At 36.3% G+C, this 19,991-nt stretch overlaps 1 protein-coding gene across 5 annotated transcripts in view; it reads left to right on the plus strand.

Moving 5' to 3' along the window:
• LOC101898701 (uncharacterized) overlaps window positions 1-19,991 on the plus strand; it is a 25,454-nt gene continuing 5,463 nt past the window's right edge. The window contains exons 1-3 of one of the 5 annotated variants that reach the window (XM_059130835.1): window positions 1-207; window positions 18,671-19,110; window positions 19,364-19,495. In XM_059130835.1, coding sequence (XP_058986818.1) covers window positions 19,433-19,495 — 63 coding nt within the window. In that variant the 5' untranslated portion in view covers window positions 1-207; window positions 18,671-19,110; window positions 19,364-19,432. Of the gene's footprint in view, window positions 439-18,670; window positions 19,496-19,991 lie in introns of all 5 variants that reach the window. The other 4 variants (XM_011297849.3, XM_005176450.4, XM_059130837.1 and 1 more) reach the window with 4 other exon arrangements.

Here is a 19,991-nt window from a genome sequence, read left to right on the forward strand (position 1 = left end):
AACATCTGATTTAGTTGCTTAGAAAACCGCGGCGAGTGACGGTCGGTCGTAGATTCAGCAGAAGTGTTCAACGAGTGTGTGCGCGTTCGTGTCTTAAGTCTTTTGTTTTCACTCGAAGGCGCATTTCATTGTTTTCTGATTTCCATTCGATTTGAGTGTTTTGTTGTTGTTGTTGTTTATGTTACTTTGGATACGTCAAAAGTCAAAGTGCGTATAACCTGGCTGAAAATTATAAAAATATAAAACAGTGAGAAAATATTTATAGCATTTTCAACACCAGTATCCACCGACATCATCATCATCATCTACGACGTTGAAACGTACACGGTCATGACGTTTACAACTCATCATCATCATCGTCGTCAGCATGTCATACCGCCAGCTCCAGCCAACTGCTAACTGAAAATGCTTATAATTAAATGTACATTCAACTAATAGGTATGCCGTCGCTACCATTGCTACCATTTTGTACATTTTGATGATAGTGTTGTTGTTGTTCCTGCTGATGTCTAATGTCTCACAAGGCAAACAAAAACAAATACCCGAGAATACATGTTAATCTGCATAATTTGAATTTCGAAGTGTTCAAATCAAAAGTTAAAAAAAAAAACAAATTGTGTTTATGTGACTGGCTGGCTGACTGACTGATTTGCAATAGTGAAATATAGTAAAACACACATACACACGCATGCATACAAAAATATATAGCAACGAAAGAAACAAACCAAAAAAAATACAAAACAATTGAAATGGAAATTAAATTTCGCTTTTTATTGAAACCCGTTACAGATAATCATCATTCAGTGAACTTGCTACGCGAAGTGCTGTGCTGTGCTCAGCTGTGTGAATGGCCAGCCAACCAGCCAACGAAAGTAGTTTGCGGGTCTAAATAAGCAAAAAACTAAATAAACTATAACAAAAACAATTAACCCACTGCTAAATACCTGCCAGCCTGGCTGCCTGCACATTAAAACAAACTTGTTCTATGCAATAAAAAAAGGCGAACATTTAATGGGAGGTCTGCAGAAAAATGGCCTGTCAGTGTGTCAGCGTGATCTTGGTTCACAATTTAATATTCTTCTTTTTCCCAAGCTCCCCAAATAAAAACACCATTTTTGGAAGCTAGATTTGTGTGGTGTGTGAAAAAACACCAACAACAATAACTTTGTTTTAGAAAAAAGATATTCAAGGTATCTTGGTTTGAAATCATCACCAAATCTGATTTCTATGTTTTTTTTTTTTTTTTGGAGAAGAACAACAAATTTCATTTTATTGCTATTGCTGTGAATTCTGCTGTGAATATTTCCTAGATATCCAAAGCTAGAGCCAGGTATGACGTTGTTTTATTCGCCAATCTCAGTTTTGTTTGGTGTTGTTTCTGTTACTGTGTTCGCTGACTGGCTTTGATGACTAAATCGTAAGGCATTTCTCTGTGTGGAATTTTTATATACAGGGTGACCTATAAAAAAACAACAACAAAGTCAAACGCCATATTTTTACATTTTTTTCAAATTTTATTGAATGAAAGCAAAAAATGTCGGAAGTGGCATCAAATTTCAGAATAAGTTTAGATTTGTTCGAATTAGCACGAATTATGGCCTTCAAACGGCCAATGAAACCGTCACACGCTGCCCGAATGTTGCTCTGCGGTATTTTGGCTCATTCCCGGCGAAGAGCTTGCTTGAGGTGATCGACACTTTGGTATTTCTTAGTGCCAACCTTCCTTTCAAAAATACTCCAGATTGGTATCCGGAGATTTTGATAGCCATTGTGAGTTGGAAATGAAGCGAGGAACCTCATTTTGTAACCATTCTTGGGTGGAGCCAGATTGGTATCCGGAGATTTTGGTAGCCATTAGGAGCTGGAAATGAAGCGAGGAACCTTATTTTGTAAGCATTCTTGGGTGGCGCGTGCTGAGTGCGATGGTGATGAGTCCTGTTGGAATGTCCAAGGTTTGCGTTCCCAAGACTTTAATACACCCTCCAGAATATTTTCGCGATAATATTCGGCATTTATTCTGATCCCACGGTCGATTAGTACGAGAGCATCATCTGTATGGCGGCCCACACCACCATGGCCGGCATGGTCGCTTGAAGGCCAAGGTGCTCGAAGGTTCACATTTTCAGCCGACCTCTTTGGCAAATAAACCCGATCATTTTGTTTGTTACAAACAGCTGGACAACGAATATTTTCTCATCGGAGAAAACCAAATTCGGCATTTCACCACTTTCGGCGAAGCAACTCTTTAGCTCTTTTGAGTCTATTTTCTTTCTGTTGCGGTGTAAGTTCTTACACTTTTTGGTATTTCAAGGGCTTTACCGCGAGCTCATTTTTCAATATTTGCCGAATGGAATATTGCGATATGTTCAGCTCACGAGACATTTTTCGGCCACTGCGACGCGGGTTTCGATCAAGTAGCTTCTTTGCCAAGCGCTTCGGAACCATTTCTGCTGATGTTGCTGTTTTCTTCCGTCCACTTCCCTCTTCATGACGTTGGGCTACGCTACGAGTATCACGGTGCGGTACGAGTGATGGTACGAGACACAAAAGATTTATTCACATTTAAATGCTGGAGTGCTCTAACGATAGCCACTTCTGGTTTTCCAGCCAAATATAAAGAAATCACACTATCACGCTGCAATTCCATCACGAATAACTTTTTTTCTGGGAAATTCTCACCAAAATGCTTTGGTACCCTTGTAAACAATATAATGAGCTGTCACTGGAATAATTTTAATAGCTGTCGGACGAGTGGTTTGAAAATTACAGCAATCTGAAATTGGTTGCAGTTTATTCATCCCACCCTGTATGTGTGTGCTGTGCTGGTGGTTTTCATTGTATTATTCGAAAAAGTTTTGTAGCTGCTGAACGCAAACCTCAACGGCTGTATAAATTCCATGCTGTAATAATAACTCTTTACATGAAAAATGCGTCACTTCTCTGTGCTGGCTGGCTGACTTAAAGGCTTGGCAGTTGGCTTATTCAATTGGAACTCTTCCTGATTAGCAAGAAGACATGCAATGGATTTAAACTCAAAACTGAAACCAAGTGAAAGGCATGCAGGCAATTCAAACCTCTTTATTTCCAAAATCCAATTTGCATTACAAACCCAAGTTACCCATCATGTGAATAATCTGTGCTCCTCCAAAAAAAAAAATAATAAAAAAAGATTAAAACACCACCAACCGAATATGGCATATCAAAGCTATTATAAGGTTTGTTGCTTTTCGTCACAGCCATCACTTGGCTTTTGTTTTCTGTTGTTTTGAAAAGAGGTTGCATGTCGTCTTTGTTGGCCTTAAACCCGAAATTAATAACACACCCATCTTCAACACCTTGGCTGGGAGAGGTTTTTAACATCCACAGTGGTGAGCACACAACACCTCCGAGATTTTATTGTGAATAATTTTAATGCATTTCGCGGTTTAACTTGGAAACATAAACAGAAAAACAAAGCCAGACCCCACCCAGGAGGGTTTTTGTCTTCTGTGACTTTGCTCCACTAAATTATCGAAGATTTCAATGGAATCAGTTCAGATTAGGAGTGGAAATACGCAACTACTTTTTTTGTTCCCATAATAACACACACAAAAGACATTGCCTAAATTTTAGTCTCACTCTATTCATTATTTAAATAAACTTAAATTTATTAAAACAATACAACAATAACAGAAATAAATAAAGTTCCGTCACCTTGTTTTGGAGACCATGCCAAAATAGAAAAGTCTGGTGTAACTTATGTAAGCGTGTAATAAAAGTGTTAATTTGTAAACTCAACTTAGTTATCTCATAAGATGAAATGAAGTCAAATCAAGCCAGCATAATGGCGGCTTAGAGGCTAAGTATCTCAAATAATAGTTGGCTTGAAGGCCAAAGTAGGTGTTTAAATATCAGTCTGAGGCCATATGTTTTGTGGACCTATGAAAAATGTAGCAATTTGTAGTAATGACTTCTGAAAATAGAACGAATCCGACCGAATCCTGGAATGAAAGTCTGGAAAGTCTATCCTCTCTTGGATAGAAAAAAAGAGAACATCCTCTTTCTCTCAAATATTTTTTGAACACAATCCAATCAATTATTCCTAAATACAAAGCTCAAAATGAAATAAGTGCGGACGGGACGAAATTCGTGATAAGATATGAAAACCAGATCGGATATTCTTAAATTCCCTAAAGTTTGGAGATTTCCTAACATGGGGGGGTGCGGTAATCTATATTGAATATTTTATTAATAAGGCTAGTTTATCCACAAATAACAGCAATACCAAATTAAAGCTGATTTGGTTAGATATTGGGCCAGAAACCATCAACATACCGAAAATCAGGAGGAAGCAAAAGGAGGACCTACATCGACTGGAAATTGAACCAGAAATCTTTAAAATACAGAGAGTCAGGTCGAAGGATGGTGGCTATACCTAAACATCCTAAGAATAACATAACCGGCTGTGCTAAATTTCAAATAGTTCAAACTAAATATTTAGAGAAAATGAAACCATTTCAGGGAATTTCGGGTAGAAGTTTTTCCAAAAAAAAAAACAGAGACTTTCGTCCCATATAAATGTGGGTTGTGGGTTTAGAGGAGTTCTTCTGCTATAGGCGACAAGGAGGTCTTCTACAACCATAAGAAAACCAGGAAGTCTCATACAGCTTTTAAAGAAGACAAAGAAACCTTCTACTGCCTTTTGAAGATCTGAAGGTCTTCCACTGCCATCAAAAGGCCAGGAAGCCTCACATTGTTTCTTGAACACCTGGAGATCTTCTACTGCCATTAAAATACGTGGAGCCCTGGAGGTTTTTTTCTGCTGCTGTTTTGAAGACCTGGAATTATTTTATTGTCTATTAAGGCATTGGAATTTTAAGCTAATACTTTATGGAGTTTTTGGAGTTTTAGAACACCTGGAGATCTTCTACTGCCATTAAAATACGTGGATCCCTGGATCTGTTCCCTGCTGCTGTTTTGAAGACCTGGAAGTATTTTACTGTCTATAAAAGCACTGGAATTTCTTGCTTATACTTTATGGAGTTTTTGGGAAATACTTCGAGGTGTGACAAATTATATATATCCTCCATTTAATGGTGTTATGTATTAGGGATGTTGGTTAATTTATACATTTTCTTGTTAAAGTTAAAAAAACTCAGGAAAGTAATCATTTCAGATTAGACCCTTTTCTCATAACCCCCACTTTACGTACGTCCCTGTAAGCATAAGAAATCTCTTTAAAATATGAAATTTTATAAAAAATATTAACATCAGAAAACAGAAGACAACTCGGACATAATACACGTCGGGTAAAACTTCTTACTTTGTGCCAACATGTTGGAAGTTCAACATTTGGATTGGTAGCCGGCTTAAACTTGACAGTTATCAAGGGGGAGGTGAGAGAACAGTTATCGAGGAGGTGATTAACTGGTTGTCTCTCTTCTTCGTTACCACATTTGTGGCAGTGCTCTGTGACAGTGGCAGTTTGACATGCTTTGAATTGTTTTTAATAGGCCAGGAAAGCTGGGAGCGTATTGTGGACTCGTGTTGCTACAGACGTATTCTAGAGAGCTCGTAAAAAGACGATACAGCTCCGGATTAATCGTTCGCTATTCTAGTTTCCGTTTAGACGCTTAAGGCCGAGGTTCCATTTGAAAGCTAATTTGCCACTGACGAACTGACTTAGCACAATCTTCTTTAAGGAACTTATTTAAGGAGGACCCCCTCCTAAATGGCCATTTTTGTCATTCTTTTTGTATAAACATTTTTTCAGGATTCGTCGACCTTTTTTAATGAATATGTATATTTTACATGAAAAATAAAGGTTTTGCTAGTTGGGCCCCGAAATGGTTTCAAAATTCTTATATCCTTCACCATACATAGTATGGAGGGTATATAAAGTTCGTCATTCCGTTTGTAACTCATCGAAATAATAAATAATTCTTGATCAGCGTAAAATTCTACGATTCGATTTAGCCCTGTCCGTCCGTCTGTTGTAATCACGCTAGAGTCAAAACAAATTAAGATAGAAAGCTAAAATTTTGCACAGATCAATATTTTGTCTATAGGCAGGTCAAGTTCGAAGCCCCCAGATATTCAGTATTTTGATGATTTTGCCACATTTTCCAATGGACTTGTCCCAAAACTCACAGCAAGAGTTCTTTTGGAGTACTGTACCCCCTGGAAGACAATTGTCTATATAGGTCCACGATATCCCCCCAATATAATGCTTACCCCCGATATTCAGTATTTTGATGATTGTAGCCAATTTTTTAATGGAATTGTCTGAAATTCCACACATGGAGTTTCTTCTGCGTACTTTACTCCCCCGGAAGAGAATTGTCTATATAGGTCCACAATATCGTATATCCCCCCAAATATCGATACCTCCCGATATTCCGTTTTTTGATGATTGTAACAAACATTTTTCAATGGAATGATCTCAAAACCCACACCAGGAGTTCCTTTTGAGTACTTTACTCCCTGGAAGACAATTCTCTATATAGGTCTACGTCTTCGTATAGCCCCCAAATATCGCTACCTCCCGATATTCGGTATTTTGATGATTGTAGCCAAATTTTTCAATGGGATGGGGACCAAATTTTCCAATGGGATTTTCTAAAAACTCACAACAGGAGTACTTTATTCCGTGGAAGAGAATTGTCTATATAGGTCCAGGTCTTCGTATAGCCCCCATTAATTGTTTTTTGTATTTTTTTTTAATCCTTGCAAATGAGGGAAGGTGTTAAACGATCGGCCCGACCAAACTTAGATGTTTTTTTACTTGTTTCTTTTAAATCGATAACGTGTTCTAATTCCTTTCTGAAGAACTTTCATTTATGGTTTCAACTGGTTTCCTACCAACTAAATATTGATATCGCTTACTAACTCAAAGAGTGGCATAACTCAAAATTGGAATTTTTCAATTTTTCCTACAAATCTTACTTTATCTCTCTAAAACTATTTGATGTTGGTATCTGTGGAACTCAAGGAGTAACACCTTTACAATCAGAAATTTACTTAAATAAACAAAGCTTCATACCATCTTTGATCTTAAATAGCATGTAGTTTTTGTGAAATATTTTTTTTTAATTCGGGAAGTCAAATTTCAGTGTTTTTTCTCGAAAAATTTTTTTTGAGTAAATGAGCGATATGTATTATTTATAACCGAAGGGTAGCACTATATTTACTTACACAATGTTTATTTTTTTTAAATTATGTTTGATAAGTGTAATTTTATAAACACATTTTTTGTATTGCAAGTCTATCGTTGTATTTGTGCAGTTGACAACTGCCAAAGCCAATCAATCAGACGTCCAAAAAAAAAAAAAAAAACAATGTTTTGCAGACAAAAATATTTCACATTTCAATAATCGCCTAATGAAGTCCAATGCTAGAGCCACTCATTCACTGAACTTGAACAGACCATTAAGAGAGCGGATGATACAACAGTTCGCAAAATGATGTTAAGTCATTTGCGGTTGCTAATAATATTGGAAACAAAATTGGCAGCAAAATAAAAATGGAAAGTTCACAGAGTTTGACGAGAGGATTATTTCTTATTTTGGCTTCAAATGTTAAAGTGACCCAATATCGTTTTGGACAATTCATTCTCAAATGGCACAGGAGGGTGTTACAAAAATTGAGAATAGCTTTGTTCTCTTTTAAAAATTAATATCAAAAACAAGTAAAAAAGCAGTAAATTCGGCCGGGCCGAACTTTGAATACCCTCCATTAATTGGAACAAATTTCGAAATTTTCAAAAAATTCTGTTAAAATCTTAAAAATACCGAATATATCCGTTATATTAGGGTCTATACGACGACGTGGACCTGTATAGGCAACTTTACAATATTCAAATGCGAAACTTAAAAAAATCCGGTGAATAATGTAGCTAAAATCATCAAAATGCCGAATATAGGGATGTACCGTTATAGCGGGGCTATGATAAGACCTGCATAGACAATTTTCTGTCACAGGCTGGCTGTAGAACTTCAAATACGAAATTTCAAACAATTTTGGTGAATATTTTAATTAAAATCGTCAAAATACTGAGGTAGTGATATATGAGGCTTATACGAAGACATGGACCTGTACAGACAATCTTCTGTCACAGGCTGCAGTATGCATACGAACTTCAAATACGAAATTTAAAACAACTCCGATGAATAATGTCGCTAAAATCATCAAAACACCGAATACTGGGAGATACCGTTACATCGAGCCTATACGAAGACGCGGCCTGCATATAAACCCTAAAATCATAAAAATACCGAATGTCTGAGGTACAGCTATATGGTGGATATACGATATCGTGGACCTGTATAGATAATTCTCTCAGAAGGAACTCCTTATGTAAATTTTAAGCCAATTTCATTGAAAAATGTGGCTTAAATCATAAAAAACCACAATATTGGGGGCATTATATTGGGGCTACACGATATCGTGGACCTATATAGACAATTCTCTTTCAGGGGGCAAAGTACTCATAGAGAACTCTTTTTGTGGATTTTCAGACAATTTCATTGAAAAATGAGTTACAAACGGAATGACGAACTTAATATACCCTCCATATTATGTGTGGTGGAGTGTATAAAAAATGTTTATCGGAAGGATGGGCAGCTCTCCATGTCACTCATTTTATTGCTTCAATTTGTTATTCTCAAGAAGTGCTGTTTTCTGTAAAGTTTTCAATTTTTTTTTTGTATTTTTTATGGTTAAACCACTGTAACCGAAAACACCCATCCTACACAAAATAATACATGTTTTCAATTTCATTTTCAATTCAATTCAAATGCGTGTACTGTCATAATTAACGTAATAATTATGCACAACACAGCAACAACAACAGCAAGCACATTCAGATTCCGATTCACAATGTTTGTTCAAAAGTTTATTGGCTTTTCATGGTCTGCGATTTGCTTACATCAAGGAGGAGTTAATAGCCAAATTACAAGTACCACCACCACCACCAGCAGCAACAACTCCAACGCCAACAATAATAATTGTTGTATTTAAATTTGTTGTATTTCATTGCCGCCTTGTTGCGGCGGCCATCACCCCATCATCGTCATCTTCAGCAATGAAATGACGTCTTCTTCAATGTTGGCTCAACACTCCTTCCTGTATGTCGACAATTGTGCCGCCCACATGTTTGACGACAATGATGATGATGATGGCACACCAAAACAAATACCCCTCCAAATTATCAGCCCACAACTGTATCTGGGTATCGATATACGCAGAGAAGTGGTTTGATCTCAAACATCGAACTAATCCCTGTTATAGAGATCTCTTTCATCTCACTTTTTTTGATGCGTATTTTCACATTTGTTTGGATGTTGCATCCATCACCGCAGCTTGTGATTGGACAGGTTAAGCCATGTTTGCTCAAATAAGGCCAATGTGCAAAAACTGGGAGTGCTTCGAACGAAGATTGTCTGTCATGCCATTTCGAGTGACTGCACATGAATGTAGGTGACTGACTTGCGGGATGCCAATGTGCGACTGACAGACTAACTGAGTTATTAAAATACCTGTTAATTGAAATATTTCCATAACAAATTTTCAAGAATAAAATCATAATTTAAAAAAATGAAGGTTAAAGGTCAAAGTCTGAAATGAAAAAAAAATACTAAAGTAGTTGGGCTAATATAATAATTAGTATTGAGGGTATATTTAGTTCGTCATTCCGTTTGTAACTCATAAAAATAGACCCTACGTTAAATTTCACAATTTAGCCCTGTTCGTACGTCTGTCCGTCTGTTTTAATCACGCTAGAGTCAAAACGAATAAATTATACGAAGATAACATTTTGCACCGATCTGTCTTTTGTCTGCAGGCAGGTCAAGTTTGAAGATGGGCCATATCGGTCCACGATATCGTACAGCCTCCATATAACGATACCCCCAATATTCAGTATTTAGATAATTTCAACCACATTTTGCAATGAAATTGTCTGAAATTCTACACAAGGAGTTCTTCGTGAATAATTTGCCCCCTGAGAATTTTCTATATAAGTCTACCATATCGCATATCCCCCATATAACTGTACCTCCCGACATTCGGTATTTTGATGATTTTAGTCACGCTTTTACATGACATTATCTGAAATTCTACACAAGGTGTTCTCTGAGAGTACTTTACATCCTGAAAGAGAGTTTTCTGTATAGGTCCACGATATCGTACAATGGTGGTCCCATATTCGGCATTTTAATGATTTTAGCCACATTTTTCAATGGAATAGTCTGAAAATTTACACAAGTCTTTTACCACCTGGAAGTCTACGTTTTAGTATAGTACCCATATAACGCTACACCGAGAAATTCGGTATTTCCAGGCTTTTCGCAACATTATTAACCGGAATTGCGTCAAATTTCGTATTTGAAGTTCGTAATGGGTACTACAATCTATGACGGAAAATTACTTATCCAGCACCACGTCTTCATATAGCCCCATATAACGGTACCTCCCTTTATTCGGTATTCTGATGATATTAGCGACATTATTCACCGGAATTGGTTCGATTTTCGTATTCGAAGTTCGGAGTCGTTACTACATAATTAACTCCATTTGATCATAATTAACTATTCCAGAAAACAATCCAATCAAAAAAGTTCGGTTGTAAAATGAAAACAGAGCTTATAGCGCCCATTACAACTTGTCACTCGATTTTCGGTAATTCGATGTTCTTGGTCCCAATTTTTAACCAAATAGCATGTATTTAATATTTCAGTTTCTCATTGGGTAGTTTTAAAAAATGCTCCAGGTGGGTCAACATTTTTTTATAATACCGATATAGCGGTAGCACCTAATTTTGAGTATTTCAAATATTTTGACGCCAAGCTCATAAAATCCACCTGTTATTTGGCATCTCGGGTTCTCATTGGGCAACTAAATTCCTCGCCAATAATATTCAATATAGTTCCACTTTGGATATGGCCCCCATATAAGGATATCTTCTGTATTTTGCTATTTAAAAGATTTCGACCCCAATTGTTAAACAAATCATCTGAAATTTTGACAATTCCGTTGCAGTGGGTAGTTTAATTTCTATCAAAAAAATATTCAATATAGGTATAGTCCACATACAATAGAACCACTTCATTTTCATATTTTGAGTGTAGACAATTAGTCCTAAGGGACCATATCGCCTTTAACTACTTACATATTACTAACAAGGGATAGGTAATAGAAAACAAATTTCGTTTTTAGACTATTCGATTTTTGCCATAGAAAAAACTCAACTTTTGATTGATTTGAAATCAGCAAAATTTTATTACAACAGATTTTAAGAAAGAGAAATTTTATCAACATTAATTTTGGAATAGACACAAATTTTTCTTCAAAGAAAGTTAACTTGCCCAAAATCCACAAAAACCTCATAATATGAAGGTGCAAAGAAATATTGAATTTCATAATATTTCCGGAGGCTTAGGGCGGTCGGTATCGACTAAAACAAAGATTATATGTAATTAACGTTCGGGTCTTAAGTCTTTTGTTTTCTGTAGTAAGTGCAGCCACAGACAACAACAAATTGTGAACCAAAAACAAATCTATGATTTTAAAATAATTATTACTTAACTGAACTTCTCAAAACACAAATAGACAACATTTCGTTAAATTTTGTGAAAATCACATACACACAGACACATTCGTTGACCGGAACCCACAGCTGAAAGAGGAAATTTGAAAAAAAAAAGTTCTTTCCATTGCAACCGAAAAATGTATGTTTAAATGACTTTATATTACCCTAGCTAAAACTGCAGAATTGAAATTATGGTTTACAACGATTTTTTTTTTTAAATTATTCATTCACATTACATATTCGTACATTCAAACGTGTACATACATACATATTTGCAAACCACAACAAATTATGAATGTCTGTGGTGGTTGGTTGGTAGGCAGAACATAAGTTGTGGCATGTAAGTAACAGTCTTTTGAACCGTTCAACGACCAATTCGTTGAAGAACAAAGTGACTATTGTATGTATGATACTAACACTGCGAAACTCGGACAAGAACTTTTTTATGTTGCCCCTCAATTCCTGGCGAATTTTCATGTGAATAGATTGAGATTTGAGTGCTAGTTGTCTTAGAATTAATTACCACGTCTTATAAGAAATTTTACTTTCCACTGCAAACATAGGACATTCCAAATATTTATTAACAAAAGACTTTCTAAAGGACTTATCTGGATAACAGAGCTTCGAAAAGTCTTCTGATGATAGAAGACTTTCCAATTTTTTCTGTTAAAGATTCTATGAATAGAAGACCTTCAATTGATATTCTTCGATCAGAAACCACCCTAAGGTCTTTTGAAGCCCGTTTTTAAATCTCTGAAATATTTGGAAGTTTTCTTTCCGGTATTTCGCATTTTTATACCCTCAGACTTACTTAGGGTGTATATCATTTGATACGGCCATCGACATAACAATTTTAGACCCTAGGTCTCTTTGGACCAAATACGTTTCAGGACATTTCAAGTCGATCTAGCGATGTCCATCCGCCTGTCGGGTTGGTGCACCGATAACTCTCGAAGGGAGTATCCAATTTTATCCAAACTTGGTACATCGTAATATTATTGTCAAACTTAGATCGAGTTCCGCCCACTTCTTCTGGCACCTACCCCAATTTAAAAAAAAAACATTTTACTGCGCAGAAAGAGAAAGTATGATCCGATTTTGCTCTAACTTTGCAATTCCTAATATTTCCATCAGTCCTACGTCCAGTGCGAAAATGTACAATATCGATCCACTTCATTAAGTATCTCCCCCCAAAGGGTTAACATTTTGAAAAATAATAACTCTTATAAAATGAGATGTAAGAGTCCGATTGCCTTCAAATTACACACATCACAATATTTTCATTAACCCAAGGTCTGGTGTGAAGATGGAATATATCGGTCCACTCCTTCTGACACCTCCCCCATTAAGCTCATAAAACGCGAAATTAATATCCAATTCCATTCAGACTTGGCACATCTCAATATTTCCATCAATACAAGATCCGGTATAAAGATGGCAGAGATCGGATCATTTCTTCTGATAACTCCTCCACAAACGGTCAAAGTTTTGAATAACCAAAACGATCATAAAATCGAATACAAGCATCCGGATCTCTCCACATTTCACAGCTTCCATTATTTCTACTTGCACAAGATCTGCTGCGAGGATGGAATATATCGGTCCACTTCTTATGATACCTCCCCCAGAAAATGTTAACATTTTTAATATCCACCCACGAAGCATATAAAACGCTAAACTAACATCCAATTCTATTCAGACTTGGCGCATTTCAATATTTCTTTCAATACAAGATCCTGTATAAAGATGATAGAGATCGGACGATTCCTTCGGGTAACTTCCCCACAAAAGGTCAAAGTTTTGAATAACCAAAACGGTCATAAAATCGAATACAAGCATCCGGATCTCTTCATAATTCACACCTTCCATTATTTCTAATAACACAAGATCTGCTGTGAAGATGATATATATCTGCGAACCTCCTCTGGTACCTCCACCACAAATCATCAACATTTTTGATATTCACGAAGCTCATAAAACGCGAAATTAACATCCGATTCCATTCAGACTGTATGTACATCTAAATATTTCCATCAACTCAAGATCTGCTATAAAGATGGTAGAGATCGAACCATTTCTTCTGGTACCTCCGCCACATAGGATTCAATATATTTAAAAATAAAACAAAGATATCGAAATAAGCATCCAACTCTCTTCAAATTTCAGACATAAGAACCTTTTTGCTAACACAAGATCTGTCGTGAAGATGATATATATCTGCGAACCTCTTCTGGTACCTCTCCCATAAAGGGTCACAATTTTCAATACTTTTATCTGTCATTCTTTACAACTTTCTATATCTAAAAATTTCTCTCAACCAGAAACCTCAGATGAATATGAAATTAATTTTTTCCATACCACTATTTATATCTGCAACAGAGGAAGTATAAAGATGGAATACTTCGGTCGACTCTATCTGTGGCCTCTCGCACATTTCAACATTTTCTAAAAATTGTCACATGTCTCATAAAAAGTGAAGGAAGTCCATTTCACGTCCCAATATTTATATTATATTTATTTAAGTCCGATGCGAAATGGACAATATTGGCCCATTCCTTGGGAAGCTACTTCACAGAGGGTCAACCATTTGAAGAAGTCTCAATAATACTTTATTGACTTTAGATTTTATATCCATCGAACCAAGCCTTCCCCAAATCCTCATCTATACACTTGTTTACCACTAGTACCGCGTAGACACCTGTCCATCTCTATACCCCCTCATATGCAGGTACACACTCACACGACATGTTTGCCATAAAAACCGGGGGCCGGATATATGCACCTTTAAAACAAAAACAAAAATGTCAGTTAAGAATCTCAGCTCAAGTTAACCACAGATTTAAACACATTCTCACACACACACTCACACCATTCAAAATTCATATTCCGCCATTCAATCAGAGTTGAACCGTTCATCGCTCGTATTTAAATGAAAGAAACCACTAATAAAAAGGAAACCAAAAATGTTGTGTTGTGTTGTTGCCGTTTTATGGCCGTATAAATGGTCTTGACCATACCTGTGTAAACGCACTTAAACGTTTGAGTGCGGTAACGCATAACGCAGCCACGCGCATGCTTATTGAACATTTTTCCCTATTACAGACACAGCCCGGCAGTAAACGGCAATCGGATTATCAGAAATAAACCTCTTGGCAATAAATGAAGCTTTTCTTCAAACCGAGTCTTGCTGATAAGTCCAAGCATTCAGTTATGGTCGTATGCAAAATATGAAATTAGAAATTTATGGCCATAAGTTTTCGTCTTCTTTGCGTCTCACATTTCTTCTTTCTTTCAATTGAAAACAATAAAACAAAGAACAGTTATTTCTGTTTTTCGTTCCGTTTCTCTGTAAACTTCCCTTGCCCGTTTGGTTGGTTGGTGGTTCCCATTCTTTAACCACTCTTCGCCCTACTCTTTTTTTCCTCTCGAACACTCAATCTTTTCCGTTCCGTTTGTGAAATACTTGTATTGTTGTTGTTGTTGCTATTCAATATCAAAGTTCTTTCCTTTGTTATCCATTGATAAATGGCGTTCTTTTATTTATTTATTTATAGACAAATAGACGGACAAACTCTCACTCACACACACACAAATGTTGTTGAAACAAACCTCAACAGAACCGGCTTCTAAGCGAACGCTTTGAAAAAAAGTGGTGATTATTTAAATTGGCCAGAGGTGTTTTTCTGCTAACCACCTGATAATGAATGTTAAACGCTTGAAGAAAAACCCAAATAGGCGTTGATTTGATTGAATCATAAAAAAGAAAAATATGCGCGTTTAATTGCCGAAAAAAACGTAGAATGTTGTACGCGGTCAAGAACTGGGTCATGTGTGGATTGAAATACTTTTCGCCGAAAAAAAAATAGAGAAAATGACAGAAACATATTTACCAGGGAGGAAAGAGGGAAATCACGCATCCAACTCATGGGACATATTTGGTTTGGCTGGCTTTTATCGAATTTGATGTGAGAATAATTACGAAATCTGCTGAGTGGCGAGCAACGTTTTTTTTTCACTAAATAGGTGTTTAGGATAACCCATGGCAGAAGAATTTATTCAAATTTGTAAAAATTGTTAAAAAAATGTGTATCATAACAACTTTCGATTGGCATATACAAATTTACTTATTTTTTGAAAAACATTTAAACATTTTTTGACATATCAATGTTGCCAAGCGTTGATGCATCTACCTGTATTCTTCTACCATGGGATAACCCAATTTTTGCAAACTGTTACTGAAAGTTGTCTGTTTTTCGCAAAAGTTCTGCGAGAGAAGGAGTTTGAGAGAGAAATTCGGACAGTTATTTGTCTTGTCAGACAAATAGAGCATTTTTATTTTGGAACTGGCAAACCTAATTATTTGATGTGTTGAAGGACAATGTTACAAACTCGGAAATGCTTCCCTCTTTACTCATTTTAATACCCTCAGCCATATGGCTATAGAGGGTATAAATCACGGCCCAAAATTACCTCATCGAAATAACTGTTTTAGACCCTAGGTCTCTTTGGACCAAATCCGTTTCAGGACATTTGGAGTCGATCCAGATTTGGAGTCGACAGTCCGTCCGACTGTCTGACTAGATGGTCCGCACAATAACTCTCGAAGGGTATATCGCAATATTATTGTTAAAATTCCATCGGTCCACTCCTTCTGGAATCTCCCCCACAAAATGTCAACATTTTCAAGGAAACTAATATGCTGTACAGAAAAAGAAAGTGAACAATATCGGTCCTCTCTATCAAATATCCTCCCCCACAATGGGTCAAAATTTAGAATAATTATAACTCTTAAATTATATGTGATGTCCGATTGTCTTCAAGTTACACAATATTTTTATTAACCCAAGGTCTGGTGTGAAGTTGGAATATATTGGTCCACTGCTTCTGGTATCTCCTCCGCAAAGGGTCAAAATTTTGAATATTCATGAAGCTTATAAAAACCGAAAATAACATCCGATTCTATTCAGACTTGACACGTCTCAATATCTTCACCAGCACAAGATCTGTTTTTAAGATAGTAAAGATTCGACCATCCCTTATCGTACCTCCCCCACAAAGGGTTAAAATTTTGAATAACCAAAACTGTTCTCCGTGCGGTTCTCTTTAAATTACACATATCACAATATTTTTACTAACCCATAGTCTGGTGTGAAGATGGGATATATCGATTCACTCCTTCTGGTACCTCCCCTACAAAGGGTCAAAATTTTGGAGAAAATTGAACATCCGATTCCATTCAGACTTGGCACATGTCAATATTTCTATCAACACAAGATAAGTTAGAAAGCTGGTAGAAATCGGAAAATTTCTTGTGGTACCTCCCCCACATAGGGTTCAAGATTTTGGAAAACAAAACTCCCAAAAAAGCGAAATAAGTATCCAACTCTCTTCAAATATTTTTGCTAACACAAGATCTGTTGTGAAGATTATATATATCAGCGAACCCCTTCTGGTATCTCACCCACAAAGTGTCACAATTTTCAATACTTTTATCTGCCATAGCTTGCTAAACAAGTCAGCGATTCTTTACAACTTGCCGTAATTTCGGCCGGGTCGAACTTTGAATACCCTCCACCATTTCGAACGAATTTGTTAAAATATTTAAAATACCGAATGTAGCTGTTATATTAGGGTCTATACGACGACGTGGATCTGCATCATAAAAATCATCAAAATAACGAATATAGGGAGGTAATTTTATATGGAGGCTATACCAAAGGAGCTATACAAAAAGACAATTTTCTGTCATAGGCTGCAGAACCCATTACAAATTTCAAATACCATATTTGAGGCAATTCCGGTGAATAATGTCGATAAAATCATCAAAACACCGAATATGGGAAGGTACCGTTATATGGGGGCTATACCAAAACGTTGACCTACATGACCCATTTTCAATACCAAAAGTCCTGCAAACATAATACACATTTGAGTACAATTTTATCAACCTACTTCATTTCGTTCGGAAGCTAGAGTGATTTTAATAGACGGATAGACGGACAGACTAAATCGTCATAGAATTTTATGCTGATCAGACATTTCGAGGTGTTACAAACGGAATGGCAAACTTAATATACCCTCCATACTATGGTGGAGGGTATAAAAAATTTTAAAAGTGAAGTTACGAACTACGAATTTAACTTTATTACAATAAAGAGCACAGCATCCTCACTTTTTGAGGTAAAAATAAAAAAAGTGGCTTTCAATACAAACTGCATGAAATTAATAAAAACGGACTATCCAGTTTTTGAAAAAAAAAAAAAACACAAAACTAATCTTGACATGGATTCTTTAAATTCCTGCTGCGTTGGACTTGAACTTCTTCTGGCCAAGTCAGAGAATGAATCTGGTTATCCCCATTATACCGAAATCATTTGTCAACTGGAACATATCTGCCACCAACTCGACAACGACAAGCCATTGAAATAAATCTCATCTGTTAATTTCTTGCTCCTCTTGCTACGACTGACTTCTTTGTGGCCTGTCAGTCAGTTGGCCAGCCGGCAAATAATGTGACTCAAATTAAGTTCAAACGGAATAAAACAAGATTTCATTATAGCATTGCAAGCTTGTTTGAAGTTTAACAAGTTATTAGGTGAACTGTGTCTGGTGGAATTTGTGCAGTGATCCTCGGATAACTGGACATTGGCTTTATATTATTAAAACGTTTAGCCTTAAATTATTTCATACGGATAAACTTGTATAAAATAATGATGAAAAATGTATGGCGGCACTGTGTAAATTTTCGATTTACACTAAAAGTCCAAAACAGAATTTTCAACAAACAAAAATAGAAAAATAATTTTAATCGCATAATTTCACTGTATTACAAACACAGTACCTGAGCGCCATCTAGTGTCATGTACAATGCAAATTTAAAATTTGTCAGTTGAATATCTAATCTTGAGGCTGCTCAAAAACTTAATCAAAAATGTGCAATACAACTTTTTCAAAAAGTACCTATTTTATTTTGGACCACTGTTGCCCAGAGAAATCCCCCAAACTCGCTCCAGCCAGACGTGTTAAAAAAGCATTTAATAGCATTTATTGTTTTATTATTTCATTTGTGTTATTTTTAATTTAATTTCTTGTAACTTTTTACAGCTTTCATTTTATCGCTTCAACATTTTTTGTAAAAACAAAAAATAAACTAACATAAAATACAAGTGCAAACATATGCTCGTTCAAACATAAACAGCAATCATACATACCTACATACAAACATACATATGTACCAACCAACGTATTTATAATCAACTTACAACACCTGCCCCGCCAGACCAAAAATCAGCCCATTTGACAAAAAGAAACTCGAAAGCAAAAATGATGAGCCACAACAGACAAAGATGATGGGGCTACGCCGCGCAACATTTCATAAAACAACAACAACACCAATTATAAGAAAATAAAACTAGACTGACTTAGAACTACATTCGATGCTCCAAAAAACAAAATTTTTTAAAAGCGAATAAAAAAGAATTACAGCTACTTAATACGAAGCCAAGCAGAGCAGCAGCAAACAAACAACATATCCAGCGAAGAAAGTAAGCCACCACCACCATCACCATTACTTTCGACAGAAAGGAGGCAAGAAAGAAAGAAAACGCAACAAAATTTTGATTCTTAGCCTTTTGTTGAGCATTTCGTAAATACATACCCCCGGCCGCCCCTCATCAACATAGCATTGGCATTTGGCCACCAACCTGCATCAAACCACCTCCATCACTCTATCACTGCCTTCCATTTGTCATCGAACAATAAAATATTAATAATCGCGCAATGAATTGTGAAAAACAGAGTGAGACGTTCAAAAGCGCTGGCAGCGGCGGAACGGATGGCATAACAAGCTTTTGGAACCAGCACATTATGGAGCGCTTTATAAAAGCGAATCTTTTCGTTATATGCTGTGTTGCAGCCGGTTTACTATTGGTAAGTTGCATTCGGAACATGATGACAGCGGAAATAATTCGATTCTTAATTATTACAAATTATATCTGTATTAAAACTGCTGAGAGGGCCGAACTTTTAATACCCCCCACATTTGGGTAAAAAACACTTTTATATAAAATATCTAAATTCAAACACGTTCCACTTTAAACTACAAATACCAGTAAGACCGTTTGGATAATACTGTTAAACTTTTCCAAAAAAAAAAAAAAAACATAAACGTGGGTGAAGATGTTATATGGAGGCTATACCGAAACGGGAACCTCTACAGACCATTTAATACTTAAAAGATTGCCATCTACCAAATCTTCTTAAATACCCAATTTGAAACAATTCCGTGGGTAAATGTGACTAGGACTTACAAAATACCGAATTTCGTGGGTATCGTTATAGTGCGCTATAGGAAAACGTAGAGCCTGGTAAACATTACCATCGTTCTCCACTAATAAACAAACGTTGTTTTTATAAAAACAACAAT

Source organism: Musca domestica, unplaced genomic scaffold, assembly GCF_030504385.1.
Source record: "Musca domestica strain aabys unplaced genomic scaffold, Musca_domestica.polishedcontigs.V.1.1 8, whole genome shotgun sequence".
In the NCBI taxonomy this organism is placed as follows: domain Eukaryota; kingdom Metazoa; phylum Arthropoda; class Insecta; order Diptera; family Muscidae; genus Musca; species Musca domestica.